The 15,351-nt window shown below is 43.8% G+C and overlaps 1 protein-coding gene across 11 annotated transcripts in view; it reads left to right on the top strand.

The window, feature by feature from the left end:
- Positions 1-13,944, top strand: part of LOC110537706 (BRCA2-interacting transcriptional repressor EMSY) — a 30,392-nt gene extending 16,448 nt beyond the window's left edge. For all 11 annotated transcript variants that reach the window (XM_021623968.2, XM_021623964.2, XM_021623963.2 and 8 more), the window contains 8 exons: positions 1,924-2,097; positions 2,624-2,828; positions 3,189-3,362; positions 9,794-9,952; positions 10,473-10,636; positions 10,911-11,489; positions 12,186-12,620; positions 12,747-13,944. In XM_021623968.2, the coding sequence (XP_021479643.2) occupies positions 1,924-2,097; positions 2,624-2,828; positions 3,189-3,362; positions 9,794-9,952; positions 10,473-10,636; positions 10,911-11,489; positions 12,186-12,620; positions 12,747-12,947 (2,091 nt within the window). In that variant the 3' untranslated portion in view covers positions 12,948-13,944. The remainder of the gene's footprint in view (positions 1-1,923; positions 2,098-2,623; positions 2,829-3,188; positions 3,363-9,793; positions 9,953-10,472; positions 10,637-10,910; positions 11,490-12,185; positions 12,621-12,746) is intronic.
- The last annotated feature ends 1,407 nt before the right edge of the window (positions 13,945-15,351 follow it).

Below are 15,351 nucleotides of genomic sequence, written 5' to 3'. Positions count from 1 at the left end.
AGTTACTCTCGAGCCACAAGAATTCACAAGCTGTATGAAAGCGAGAGGGCTATGAAAGGAGTTGAAACATGCAGCGGCTACTGTTCTCACTTGAGACCAATGGACTTTTTATTTATTTTTATTCTACCTTTATTTAACTAGTCAGTCAAGAATACATTCTTATTTTCAATGGCAGCCTAGGAACAATGCCTTGTACAGGGGCAAAACAACATAATTTTACCATGTCAGCTCAGGGATTCGATCTTGCAACCTTTCGGTTACAAGTCCAACGCTCTAATCACTAGGCTACCTGCCACCTACTTTGGTGAGTAACCACAACTACCTTGGGGTTACTGCCCATCACATCAGTGAAAACTGGACGCTGCATTCACACCCTCTGGCCATAATGAAGACAGAAGAGGCACAATGCTGAAACGTACGCCAAGTATTTCATGGATGTGGGAATCAGTGGGAACATTGAAAACAAAGTTACCACACTTTGCACAGACAGTGCATGGAACATGATTGCAGCTGCGAGACATCTTCCTTTTGAACACCTGCCCTGCACCATGCACAGTCTCCAAAGGGCCATCAGTGTCCCTACAGAACAGCGGGTTTGACAATGCCCTAGCCAAATGCTGAATTATTTTTGGGCATTTCAAACACAACCCACCAAACGTTGCAGAACTAGGACAACAGCAAGTTGCAAATGAGCAAAAGGAGTCGTCACTTGCACAAGATGTCACAACAAGATGGAATTCCACTTTGCAAATGGTAAAGCGTGTCCACAGAAACCAACAACCACTGAGAGATGCTCTGGCCGAACAGAAAACGAACGTCACCATGCCAACCACAGCTGAACTGGACAAACTGCAGAAGCTGGATCCGCTACTGGAGCCCTGCCGGTTATCTTTATCTCACTGTTAGTGTTATAATAATATTTTGTGTGTGAGAGAGCTAGTGTGTAAATTGTGTATGCGAGAAAGTGAGTGGTGTGCCTGTATTAGTCTCACAATTGACTGAAGTGATTTTGAATGATTTTCCATTTCAGGCATTTGACTGAACTACATTTCCTGCTCAGTGGTGTTGCCTGCTTTGTGCCATCTCCTTCGGGTGATGGAGAGCTCTGATGATGGCTCTGCCTAAGTGGTAAGATTCATGCTGACATTCACAACAGACCTGGAGAAATGCAAGGAAAACACCAACCTCACATGGATGAAGATCACCACAGCACTCGACCCAAGGTTTAAGGACCTGAAGTGCCTTCCCAGCCTGACAGGGGTGAGGTGTGGGCTTTGGTCAGCAACTTGCTGGAGGAAGAGAGGCCTGCACAGCAACCTGATAAAGCAACAGAGTCAGAGCCTCCAAAGAATAAAGCTGCCATTTTCTTGAGTTCTTCTGAGCCTGATGAAGAGGAGTCAATTGAGAAATATATGGGGTGTTTCAAAGCAGAGCCCAGCATCAACATGGAGGAATGTCCACTACAGTGGTGGTCATAGTATGCAGGTGCACACACCAGGCTGGCCTGCATTGCACCCAGGTACCTGGCAATGCCTGCCACATCAGTGTCTTGCTGTTTTCACTCTCTGGACATATCGTACAAAAGAAGAGAGCAGCTTTATCATCATGTCAACAGGCTTGTTTGACTTTGTAACTGGCTCAGTCAAAATAAATAGGAGGACGTCCGAAATGTATAGTCACAGGTTTATGTTCTGTGGAATTCATGACGTTCTTGGACAGGTTTTTGCTCTTTGTGTCCATAGAGACAGGTTTTTTTCTTAGAGCCAACCCACAATGTTTTGTGTTCGTCCCTTACATACCTATAACTTTTTTTTTAATGGAAAAATCTTTATTTAGCACCAAATATGAGCAGAATTTAATCGCGATTCATTATTTTAATCGTTTGACAGCCCTAATCCTAAAATGAATTCTTCTGTGCCTTAGGGTGAGAAGACCCTACAGGGTGTTCCGGGGTCCAAGCCAGCCATCATCACAGCCTCCAGACCCATCACCAAGATGATTGTGACACAGCCCAAAGGCATGGGTTCTGGGGTGCAGCCTACCACCACCAAGATCATCCCCACCAAGATAGTGTACGGCCAGCAGGGCAAGACCCAGGTCAGTACCAGACCAGCGACGTCTCAGCCGGTGTAGGGGGAAGTTGCCCCTTGACGCTGGGTCTTGGGTCTGTTTTGTCTTTCCCCCGACTAATGGTTAGGACTGGGGGAGGGGAAACTGACCTTATATCTGTTTGTACCCAGGGGAAACTTCACCCTGTAGAGTTTCAGCCACCCAACAAGTAGTGTCAACAAGTGTGGAGTTTGCACTCAAAGCTCCTTTGTCTTGGATATATTTAAATATCTCTGTCTTGAATTACCAATACATCAAGTCAGTGGAGCTATAATTCAACAAATCATTGCTGTAGCTTTAAGATATTAAGTCCCAACTACTCTATATAGGCACATTAATTAACTGTATGATGTAAAAAAGGAACTCCAGCCAGGACACACGATGTTCTCATCTCTGCTTTAAATTACGGAAAAAGTACAATAAAAAAAAAAACAATTTCCCTGGTGCCATTCTCTGAGACTATTCTACGTGTGTAATATTGAATGATGTTTATTAACCTTTTATGCCTCTCCAGGTGCTGATCAAGCCCAAGCCCATCTTCCAAACAGCGGTTGTGAGCGAGCAGACCAGGCAGCTGGTGAGCGAGAACCTGCAGCAAGCGTCCCGAGTGGCCGATGCTGGTCCTGCTTACGCACAGGAGAGGGCACTCAAGGATGAGTCGGGTGCCATCGCTGAGGGCAGGTCCCCGCCTGCCGAGGACTCCCACGGAAGCGGTCACGGTACGTTGCGTCACTCTACATCACAGAGCAAGAAATCCGTAATATAGTCTGCAGGCTAATTACGGGAACATAAGTCATGGTCAAGTTAACTGCTGTGTATAGCTCTTGCATTGTGGTCTCACACAGCGGTTACTACTTCAGCCGTAGTATGAATGTGTATCTATTCTCACTAGTATTCAGCTAAGTTCAATATTTCCCTTCACTTTCAAGTTTTAAATGGTAAAAGGTCCACTCACATAATATAATTGTTTCAGTTCTTTCCTTCTACTTGATTGCCATGTCCAAATCGTCTGGAATCTAAAGGGAATGAACCCAATTTGATATAAAACATGAATTGTAATGGTTGTCATATTCGATCAGACTCCCAGTCCGTAGTGCACATCATCTCCTCCAGGGGGCAGGATTGGGCTGAGCAGCACGAGGTGTCGGTGGAGTCCAGCCCAAACATCATCTACCAGGACGTGTCTACGGGTGACATGTCCCAGTCGGCCACCTCGACCATCAAGGCCCTGCTGGAACTGCAGCAGACCACAGGTGACTGACCGTCGTCATCATGGCAACTATCACGCCACTTACCAGGGTTGGGGTCAATTTCATTTAAATTCAGAAACTTAATTCATTGAATTGGAATTGGCCCTGCCTCTAACTCTTCTCTCTCTCATGTGAACATTACATTTTAGTCATTAAGCATACACTCTACAGGGCTCAAAATTATGTCTTGTCCGGGGCAAGTAAATAAAATAATTGAAGGAGATCCAGAATATAGATTTTTTTTTAAAGAATCACCCCAAAATCACTATCAAACAATTATTCCGATCAGAATTGGATCAGGTAGCGCACAGCAGGGGAGTGCATGTTTGACATTCTGAGTAAATTGCTTATATTCCTATTTGCTATAGCCTATTTTAATAAATACGTTATAATTAACACAAAGCAAAATAACAATTTAGACAGAGGTAAGAGTCTTACCAAAGCAGTGCAAAATATCCAGTCTGAGAATTGTTTGTTGAGACATTTTATTGGCTAAATTAAATTAGATCTGCATTTTTAATTTTAATTTTATGTGCTCCATATTTAGTTTAAGATGGGTTATAAGGGTTTGTTGTAAAATAAATAACATCAGTCTATTTCAGTTATTTGTAGGGTAGGCACAAACTTTAAGGTTTAAAATATTTCATTCTGTTGAGACATTTTCTTTGGCCAAATTAAGTTCCATCTGTCATGCTGTGTTTGCGCAATATTATAGCCTGTTCCTATATTCGTCATAAACAATGGATTAACTTACTTTTGATATTACCCTAATAAAGTTCAGAAACATTTTGTAAACGTTTGGTATGGCTATTAAGCTTTAGCTACTGCAAACCTGTGATATGAAGGCAGTGCGCACCAGCAATCCAATTGACTACCACACTTGAGGTGACGAAGAATGTTTCAGGCCTACCAGAGTTACTCCTATAATCGAACAATATAATACTTATCTTTATACAAAATATTCTGATTGAAAATGTACGAATTAACCTCCTGTAAGTTTATATATGTATCGCAGACACAGTAGCCGTCTAACATAAAGAAATGCATGTCGGTGTCATAGCATGCCGCTGGCATATCTCTATCTCACTGGGGATAGGCCTAACCTTATCTTCCTATTCTTTATTTCACCTTTATTTAACCAGGTAGGCTAGTTGAGAACAAGTTCTCATTTGCAACTGCGACCTGGCCAAGATAAAGCATAGCAGTGTGAACAGACAACACAGAGTTACCCATGGAGTAAACAATTAACAAGTCAATAACACAGTAGAAAAAAGGAGAGTCTATATACATTGTGTGCAAATGGCATGAGGAGGTAGGCGAATAATTTAAATTTTGCAGATTAACACTGGAGTGATAAATGATCAGATGGTCATGTACAGGTAGAGATATTGGTGTGCAAAAGAGCAGAAAATAAAATAAATAAAAACAGTATGGGGATGAGGTAGGTAAAAATGGGTGGGCTATTTACCGATAGACTATGTACAGCTGCAGCGATCGGTTAGCTGCTCAGATAGCAGATGTTTGAAGTTGGTGAGGGAGATAAGTCTCCAACTTCAGCGATTTTTGCAATTCGTTCCAGTCACAGGCAGCAGAGAACTGGAACGAAAGGCGGCCAAATGAGGTGTTGGCTTTAGGGATGATCATTGAGATACACCTGCTGGAGCGCGTGTTACGGGTGGGTGTTGCCATCGTGACCAGTGAACTGGGAAAGGCGGAGCTTTTTTGTGTGTGTGTGTGTGTGTTATTTATATATATATATATATATACATACATACATACATACATACATACACACACACACACACACACACACACACACACACACACACACACACACACACACACACATAGCAAAAAAAAGAAACGTCCCTTTTTCAGGACCCTGTCTTTCAAATATATTTAGTAAAAATCCAAATAACTTCACAGATCTTCATTGTAAAGGGTTTTAACACTGTTTCCCATGCTTGTTCAATGAATCATAAACAATTAATGGACATGCACCTGTGGAACGGTCGTTAGTGTCTTAACAGCTTACAGACGGTAGGCAATTATTACAGTTACTTGGTAGAAAGGCCTCTTTAGTGTCCTAACTCTGAAAAACACCAAAAGAAAGATGCCCAGGGTCCCTGCTCATCTGTGTGAATGTGCCTTAGGCATGCTGCAAGGAGGCATGAGGACCGCAGATGTGGCCAGGGAAATAAATTGCAATGTCCGTACTGTGAGACGCCTAAGCGCTACAGGGAGACAGGACGGACAGCTGATCGTCCTCGCAGTGGCAGACCACGTGTAACAACACCTGCACAGGATTGGTACATCCGAACATCACACCTGCGGGACAGGTACAGGATGGCAACAACTGCCAGAGTTACACCAGGAACGCACAATCCCTCCATCAGTGTTCAGACTGTCCGCAATGGGCTGAGAGAGACTGGACGGAGGGCTTGTAGGCCTGTTGTAAAGGCAGGTCCTCAACAGACAACAACGTCAACTATGGGCACAAACCCACCATCGCTGGACCAGACGGGACTGGCAAAAAGTGCTCTTCACTGACGAGTCACGTTTTTTGTCTCACCAGGGGTGATGGTCGGATTCGCCTTTATCGTCGAAGGACTGAGTGTTACACCGAGGCCTGTACTCTGGAGCGGAATCGATTTGGAGGTGGAGGGTCCGTCATGGTCTGGGGCAGTGTGTCACAGCATCATTGGACTGAGCTTGTTGTCATTGCAGACAATCTCAACTCTGTGCATTACAGGGAAGACATCCTCCTCACTCATGTGGTACCCTTCCTGCAGGCTCATCCTGACATGACCCTCCAGCATGACAATGCCACCAGCCATACTGCTCGTTCTGTGTGTGATTTCCTGCAAGACAGGAATGTCCGTGTTCTGCCATGGCCAGCGAGAGCCCAGATCTCAATTCCATTTAGCACGTCTGGGACCTGTTGGATTTTTTAAATGTCACATTTATATTGTTATTCAGACCCTTTACTCAGTACTTGGTTGAAGCATCTTTGGCAGTGATTACAGCCTCAAGTCTTCTTGGGTATGACGCTACAAGCTTACCACACCTGTATTTTGGGAGTTTCTCCCATTCTTCTCTGCAGATCCTCTCAAGCTCTTTCGGGTTGGATGGGGAGTGTTTCTGCACAGCTATTTTCAGGTCTCTCCAAAGATGTTCGATCGGGTTCAAGTCCGGGATCTGGCTGGGCCACTCAGGGACATTCAGAGACTTGTCCCGAAACCATTCCTGCATTGTCTTGGCTGTGTGCTTAGGGTCATTGTCCTGTTGGAATGTGAGCCTTCACCCCAGTCTGAGGACCTGAGCACTCAGGAGCATGTTTTCATCAAGGATCTCTCTGTACTTTGCAATGTTTATCTGTGCCTTGATCCTGACTAGTGTTCCAGTCCCTGCTGCTGAAAAACATCCCCACAGCATGATGCTGCCACCACCATGCTTCACCGTAGGGATGGTGCCAGGTTTCCTCCAGACGTGACGCTTGGCATTCAGGCCAAAGTGTTCAATCTTGGTTTTATCAGATCAGAGAATCTTGTTTGTCATGGTGTTAGACTTTAGGTGCCTTTTGGCAAAATTCAAGCAGGCTGGCATGTGCCCTTTACTGAGGAGTGGCTTCTATCTGGTCATTCTACCATAAAAGTCTTATTTGTGGAGTGCTGCTGAGAAGGTTGTCCTGGAAGGTTCTCCCATCTCCACAGAGGAACTCTGGAGCTCTGTCAGAGTGAACATCGGGGTCACCTCCCTGACCTGACCAGGGCCCTTCTCCCCCGATTGCTCAGTTTTGGCCGGGCTCGAGGAAGAGTCTTGGTGGTTCCAAACTTCTTACATTGATGTAGGCTACTGTGTTCTTGGGGAACTTCAATGCTGCAGAAATGTTTTGGTACCCTTCCCCAGATCTGTGCCTTGACACAATCTTGTCTCTGAGCTCTACGGACAATTCCTTCTACCTCATGGCTTGGTTTTTGCTATGACATGCACTGTCAACTGTGGGACCTTTATATAGACAGGTGTGTGCCTTTCCAAATCATGTCCAATCAATTGAATTTACCACAGGTGGATTCCAATCAAGTTGTAGAAACATCTCAAGGATGATCAATGGAAACAGGATGCACCTGTGCTCAATTTCGAGTCTCATAGCAAAGGGTCTGAATACTTATATAAATAGGTTTTTTTTTTTGAGAGAGATTTTTTTATAAATATTTTATTAACAAATAAAATCAATCGATCAATATACATTTTGTAGCAGCAATTTGATGACTGGAAAGAGACATCTGTTGCAAAACACAAACGTTTTTAATGACATTCAGATTTTGTGAAGCCAAGCCTTTAATACTGGGTAAGCTTAAGTTAGGGACGGATGTGTTTTCTGTTTGTTGAGGTTGACAGAGTTAATGTATTGTGGTGTGAAACGCGAACCATTATATTTTTGGGCACAAAGTCTATATGTTTTTGTTAAGTGGTTGTGTGGTGCATTGGCACAGGAACTTGTTGGTGGAAAATGTGTTGCATATATAATTTTTTATTTTAAATATGAATATGAAAATTTAAATATGGCATCAAAATGTTTTCAGATCCACGTTTATAAACACAGGTTCGCTACAGTTATTGTTATTTGTGATCTTAAATATTTACCTTTTATTCATTTATATGAATATTTTTTAAGTTGGAGGGGGGTGCATTTCTTTTTATGAAACGAGTTGGAATTCGAATGCCATAGAATGTTTTGTGCTTGCCCAGCAATAACTCACCTGACTCAATTAACCACCTCAATCAATGAATGTGGATCTTTAGTTTATACACCATGATTAGTTTAATTAAGTGTGAGCTAATGTGGATCTAGCGTTCGTCTGCCAGTCGTTCATTGCGATGTGTTTTAGGGACCACCCGCTGTAGACGTATGACTGCCAATTTATTTAAAGCACTTCATGTAAAATTGATACACGCTCGGTTCGCAAATTACGTTCAGAGGTGCTAAGTACTCTCTGCCAGCAAACGCTATTGGTGTGTCTGAGCCCTAAAGCTGAATTGTAATACAAACGACTGTTAAATGGCTAACATCTACTCACACCTACACCGCTGCAAAAATGGTTGATTTAATCTATTACTACCACTATGCTGCTGTTTATTGATTGCCATTACCATTAGTATCTCTCTTTATCCTACTACTGATCACTATTACTCCTGTTTGCATGTATATATTACCATTAGTGTATTACCATAAGTATTTATATATTACTGCTACCAGTCACTTTCCAACCATGAAGGGCCGCCCATCACGCCTACACTGTCACTCTTGCACACACTCACACCAACACCCTTACACTTACATACACACACTCACTACCACGTACACACCCACCACTTATGCTTTCTCCATATTTATTATTATTATGTATCCTGCTAACAGTCACTTTCTCCTAATCCCTTCCTATACATACAAAAGTCACACCCCTTGACTTTTTCCACATGTTGTATTACAAAGTGGGATAAAAAAAATATATTTTTTACAACTGTCTACACAAAATACTCATATCAAAGTGGAAGAAGATTTTTAACATTTGTAATACATTGGTTCAAAATAAAACACTATCTTGGTTAGATAAGTATTCAACCCCCCTGAGTCAATACATGATGTAATCCTGCCAAAGGTGACTCCATCTGGGAGTCTTTCTGGGTAAGTCTTGTTGTGGAAATTCAACACAGGGACACCTGAAGTTCAATATTAAATGTATCATTCTTTATTATCAGAAATCTGGAGAGGTTCCAACCAACTTAATGCATCATAGTAGTACCCGTCTGTCAGGAGCTCCGCCGGGGCAGACCAGTTATTTCTCTTATATACTGCTGACACAGAAGTTATATTTGCATGATTTTAACTTATTCATAATATATTCATCATTAACGTTTGGTTCATGCATGTTACTGTCGCTGTCTCCTATCACAACGTATACAGTCTCCCCCTCATATCTCTTCCCAGCCCCTACAGGAACCAATGATTTGAATTGTACGTCTTGTCTCATTCAATCTCTTCAGACATCAACATTTCCCTCCTCTTATCACTTATGATAACCAAATTAACAAAATATAAATAATTATTACATAAACTATCAAAGGAGGTTCCATCAAAATATATTATATCAACACATAAAACATGTATTAGTTATACTATTTTGATATTGATTACTGCACTGTTGGATTAGAGTATGAGTAGAGTATTTAAGCATTTCACTGTACTTGTGCATGTGACAATTAAACTTCAACTTGGGACGAAAGTCCCAGCTCCAGACACATGAGTTTTCAGACTGCTCCGAACTCTAATTCACCTATAAGCGACAGTCCTTTGTCGCCCCACTTCCCTCCAATATAAATGGAGTCGGTTATGAGATGATTGTCACTATCTATCTCTGTTGCCCACACAGTGAAGGAGAAAGGTGAGGCCAAGCCCAGGCAGCAAACCATAGACCTGAGCCAGATGGCTGTTCCCCTTCAGATGGCCCAGGAGAAGAAGCAGCAGGCCCTAGGCTCCCCCGAGATGTCCACTGTAGAGACTGAACCACCCATTAAATATATCACTGCCGGTACGTGACCTGACCACTGAGTATTTCCCAAATGGCACCCTATTCCCTATACAGTAGTGCAATATATCGAGCAGGGCTGTTAAATTCCGGTCCTGGAGTGCCGAAACACTTCTGTTTTTTGTTTATACCTAGTAGTGAATTGCACTCACTAGGTGTCCCAGGTCTGAATTAGTCCCTTATTAGGAGAGGATGAAAACCAGAAGTGTTTCGGCTCTAAATGGATGTTGTTCACTGCCTTTTCATAATGTGTTGTTAAATACATTGAAGTATATCATACTTAGTCACCACTTAATAATGGTACTACACCATGGATGTAATATAATGCACTTTTCTGCTAATTTATTCTTCAGGGGTTTACACACAATTGTTGCCTCCGCCCTAACCCGGCTAAAATTAGCTAAGTGAAAAAACAACAGGCTGTTCAGTACTTCCTCATGCTCACTAAGGAATGGCTCAAAGTGATGCAGTTCACGTCGATTTAGTTTTGTTCCATGTGTATGACTGTCTTAACTTTGTGCAGGTAAAGCCAGCAGGGCCGGACCATCCTCTGGAGGCTTGGGGGACGTGGTCATGACCGCTAGCCAGCAGCAGGGGGCGCCCTCGCAAAACGCCAGTCACTCCCCCGTGGTGGTTAATTCCATCCCTACCTCCTCTACAGTCACCGTTACACGCATTGTCCAACTGGTGAGAGAAATACCTACCTAGAATGCATGACCTTGTCAGTCTTTGTATTCTTCTTCACCTATGTTTTTTTTTTATCAATTTTTTTTTTCTCCAAATTATATAGTTTATAGATAGTGGATGTAATACTCATTATCACTGTCAAATGATCCCACTGTTCACTGGGTAGGTGTTCCAGTGTATCAATCTATCCATCTACCAGTATTACATGTTCTGGTATGCATTATTTTCTTTGACTTGTGACACTAGTCTCAATGATAGTACATTGTTATTCCAGGCTTCAGCGGGCCAGCTGATCCACAGTAAGCAGGCGGAGGAAACTGGGATGGAGGAGGGCGAACTGGAGGGGGACACCCTGGACCCCCAGACGGGCCTGTTCTACCGCTCCATTCAACCCGCTGTAGCCCAGCCCCCCGCCCCCCAGCCCCCTGCCCCCCAGCCCCACACACACCCCCACCACCAAAGCCAGTCACACCTGGCGCCCCAGTTGGAGCAGGGCAGACACATACCCCACTCCACCCAAACCCCACCCCCACAGCTACACAGCAAGCCCCAGAATAGCCTGCCTTCCACCGCCACCGTGGCGAAGAAGCCACCCCAGCTCCAAGAGCAGTACCAGCCCAAGCCTCAGGCTCCAGGGCAGAGCCTGAAGGAGAGGCCCTCCTCTGCCTCAGGATCCCCCCAGCTGGCAAGCCTGGGCACCCCCACCAAGCCTCCCTCACTTACCCCCCAGCTCCCCAAGTTGCAGCAGGCGCCCACCTCCCACCACAGGCCCATCCACACACAGCTGTCCCAGCCACCGCCATTACAGGCCCACCACCCGGTGGGTGCGGACAAGACTCCTGCCACAAGCCAGGTGAGTACCCTCCCTCTTTGATGCACATCCAGAGTCATGTGTCCATTTGATTTATTTTGACATTTTATTTGTCCGGGACAGATCCGGTTGACACAGTGAATCATCAATAGTCAGATGCATTGTGCCATAATGCTTTAGAATAGAACTTCATTTAAACTTTATTTGCCCTCGAGATGAATTTTGTCCTGCGCATTTGCAATACACAGATGTACATAGTTCCCATTCCATACAGAAATAAGACGTGTTAATCCTGTGCTTATTCACAGCACCTGTCCCTTGATATGTCTTTAAGATAAAAAAGATAAGACGGAGCTCTGAGCACCGTGCCTCAATGCTCAATTCCCTTCCAATCACATCATCGTTATTTGTACAGCAGGGCAGGGAGCCTGACAAAACCTTCAAAGCCTTCCACTTATGACCACCTGAAAAGAAATTCCCATTGTTTTTCTTTCAAAAGGAGCACCTGGGTTTTAGTTTTCCCATGCCCTACTCTCGTTTCAACCATAGAAATGTAATTACTAGAATGGTAAAAAGCCCTTTCAGACCATGGCAATTTGACTAACACTCATGGGTACATTCAATATGGCTGCATGTCCACTCATTACAAAATGTTGACTTGAATGTCAATATCTGTTTTAGTCATTATATTTCTATGGTTCCAACCACATCTGTTTTTGCCTCTGTCTCCGAACACAGGCGCCAATCATCACCCAGGGCGCCAGCGTCACCAAGATCACCTTCGGCAGTAGCAGCAGCCACCAGTCCCCGCCCGTATCCAGCAGCGGTGAGGCCACTGCCAAGCTCGTCCCTGCCGAGCCAAGCAGCTCAAGCTCGTCCGGTGGCGAGAAGCCCTCTGTCTCGGACATCCTTAAGATCTCCATGATGGAGGCGGAGATCGACCCCAGCGCCGAGCCCGTGGTGGTGGACTCGTCCAGTGACTGCAGCCCCTACATAAAGGCCCTGGGCATGGGGGCAGGGGGAGGCTCAGGGGCGCTTGGGGGCTCAGGCCCGATCATAAGCAGCTCAGGGGTCTCCCTGCATCACTCGTCCCACTCCAAGCCCCTGCATGACCAGTTTAGCCGCGTCCAGGGCCTAGCAGCCAAGAGCAAAGAGAACATGGACGTCATTGAGGTAAATTGCTGTGAGCCATATGATAAACATTTCTGAAACATATATTTTTATAGAACACCACTCATCATCTCAGCTTTAAACATCTATCAACAATAAAAGCTAAACATGTGTTACTCCACTCCCCAGGTGATCCCTCAGTACTCCATCATGCCAGACTCCAGTCAGTCCAACGTGGTGGTGGAGCCCAGCGGCTTCCTGGAGATCACAGACTACACCAGCCAGCGGCTGGACGAGGAGAGCGCCATGGAGCAGGAGGTGGACAGCAGCAACGACGAGGCCACTGCTATCAGCCCCATGGAGGAGGGCTGCCCCGACCAGTCCCAGTGACACCAACACTTGTGACGGGAATGACGTTGTGGCTTTGGTGTGAAGGGGATGATCTTGGTGTGACAGGGAAGATTTGGAAATGGTCATGACTGTGTCATCGTGGTTACCTCCTGATGCAGCTGGAACTCTAAGGACTTAACAGCAAGCGGACACAAATGTGTGATAACTGTGTAAGGACTTCTGTTTTTTTATTTTTTATTTAATTGAGCAGCAACTTCATAAATATGCCTGGATGATTTCAGATAAGGCTTTGTGAAGAACTTAAAGACCTGGAAAGGGGAAAAAAATTAAAGAGTCAAAGGGAGACCTAAGTTAACCCTAGCTAAGCTGAACGGCTGCCTTGTGTACAGGTGAAGTTGGCCAGGAACTGCATCCAGGAAACACAGGACAATGTTTTTCGATAATTTCAAAGTGTACATTTTGTATTCACTGAATTGGCATTTTAGTAAAGCAATGCTGTGCTCAGGAGCTTAAAAAGTTGATGTGGCTCTTCTGGTCATTTTATTTAATATTTTATTTAACACTTTTATAGCAAGGCAATATTGAAAACTGGAAATAGGACCTAGCCTGAAACATGACCACATTTTAAGAACTTCATCTACTTAACTCAACAAAATAAGTAGAGGAGATAGGACTGACCTTGCTGTAATTATGCTGATTCATTGTGCTTGCATAGCGGTATTTGTTGAACACCATTTTTGATTTGCAAAGCCTTTTGTTGTTTTTTTAAGGTACATTTTAATACATGACATTATTGTACACATACAGTTTGTTTATAGTGGGCACGTGCATGCTAAATAACACACATGTAAGTGATAAAGTGCTTGTAGTTAGCCTTGAGGAATTAGCACTTTGTAGTTGATACTGTTGGTAAGGACATTGTTGGAAGAAAAAAATAAATTCACCCATGTTCCTTCAATGGTGTTTCTGTTTTGTGTTCTCTCATAGGTGTAACGTTTAGAATTTTAACTGCATAAACTTTTATACAAAAACGGAACTGTTTTTCTGTTCTGTCATTTACCTTAACTGCACACAATTTTGCGTTCCCTTGATGAATTTAGTTTTGTACATAACCCGGGGACCTGCAGTCCATATTAATGAAACAACCTGTCAACATGAGGAAATCACCCATGTTAAAGTGAAACATTTTCTTTTGGCTGAATTAAAAAATGTAAATGTCACTGTTTGCCGTAGTAGATGCTGCGTCATATCATAGGGGTAAAAATAAAGCATCAACTGAGAACTTTGTGGCAAGTGGTGGAGGCTAGATGTAAGCCATACAGTTTCTTGCCTAAGGTATGTGTACGTTTGGAAGTTTCGGTGGATACCAGCACCCTTATGATAGTGCCATAATAGTGTGGATTGTATAATGGCAAGCTATATAGGTTTTGTGAGTGTTTACACCACATAGTTGGGCAAAGTGCTATGTAATCAGCCATGTGGGTTAGAGGCTTGCCATTGTGCTAACTAGCCCACAGAGTGTACAACTGGTTCATAGGGTGATTTTGCGCTCTCTCACTGGGCTTCTGCAAATCTTCCCATGTAAGTCTGGGGACTTTCCATATCCGGATATCTCTGAAGCGTATTCCACAGGGAGTATACCCAAGGCAGGATGACGTAGGCCTACAACTAGCTCTCCCCTCATTGCCTTTGTTGAGGAGAGGTCAGCATTGTGTGCTAACAAATGACATCAGTAGTCAAAAGGTGGTTCTGGCTGAACATGTGACAAGTGCCTGTTTTGTAAATAAAAAATTAAATGATACCCCAAAATTCACATGAATCATAGCAGCATGCTAATCATGCCTCAAAGCCTTTGGAAAACTAAGTATGTAAGTACATGTAACTGATGTGAAATGGCTAGCTAGTTAGCGGGATGCGCGCTAATAGCGTTTCAATTGGTGACCTTCGATCCCAGGGAGGAGCGGAACGGAAGCTACACGGTTACATTGATGCTGTTGACCCGGATCACTGGTTGCTGCGGAAAAGGAAGAGATCAAAAGAGGGGTGAGTGTAACCGATGTGAAATGGCTAGCTGGTTAGCGGTGGTGCGCGCTAATAGCGTTTCAAGCGGTGACTTCACTCGCTCTGAGACCTTGAAGTAGTTGTTACCCTTGCTCTGCAAGGTCCGCGGCTTTCTTGGAGCGATGTGTAACAATATTTCATGGGAGGCAGCTGTAGATGTGCACAGAGGGTCCCTGGTTCAAATCCAGGTAGGGGCGAGGAGAGGGACAGAAGCTAAACTGTTACACATACTAATAAAACAAGGGTGTTTTGTAAGAATGGTGAACCACATACATAATCATTGTCTTTTTATTTAGGAATAAAATAAACTTTGGTGATTTTGAATCTGTCTTACAGAAAGAGCACAGTTCATCCAGGTTTAATTACAAAGTGGATATTTGTT

The sequence above is a fragment of the Oncorhynchus mykiss genome, chromosome 12 (assembly GCF_013265735.2).
Source record: "Oncorhynchus mykiss isolate Arlee chromosome 12, USDA_OmykA_1.1, whole genome shotgun sequence".
NCBI lineage: Eukaryota > Metazoa > Chordata > Actinopteri > Salmoniformes > Salmonidae > Oncorhynchus > Oncorhynchus mykiss.
This window is presented reverse-complemented; position numbering and strand designations above follow the sequence as displayed.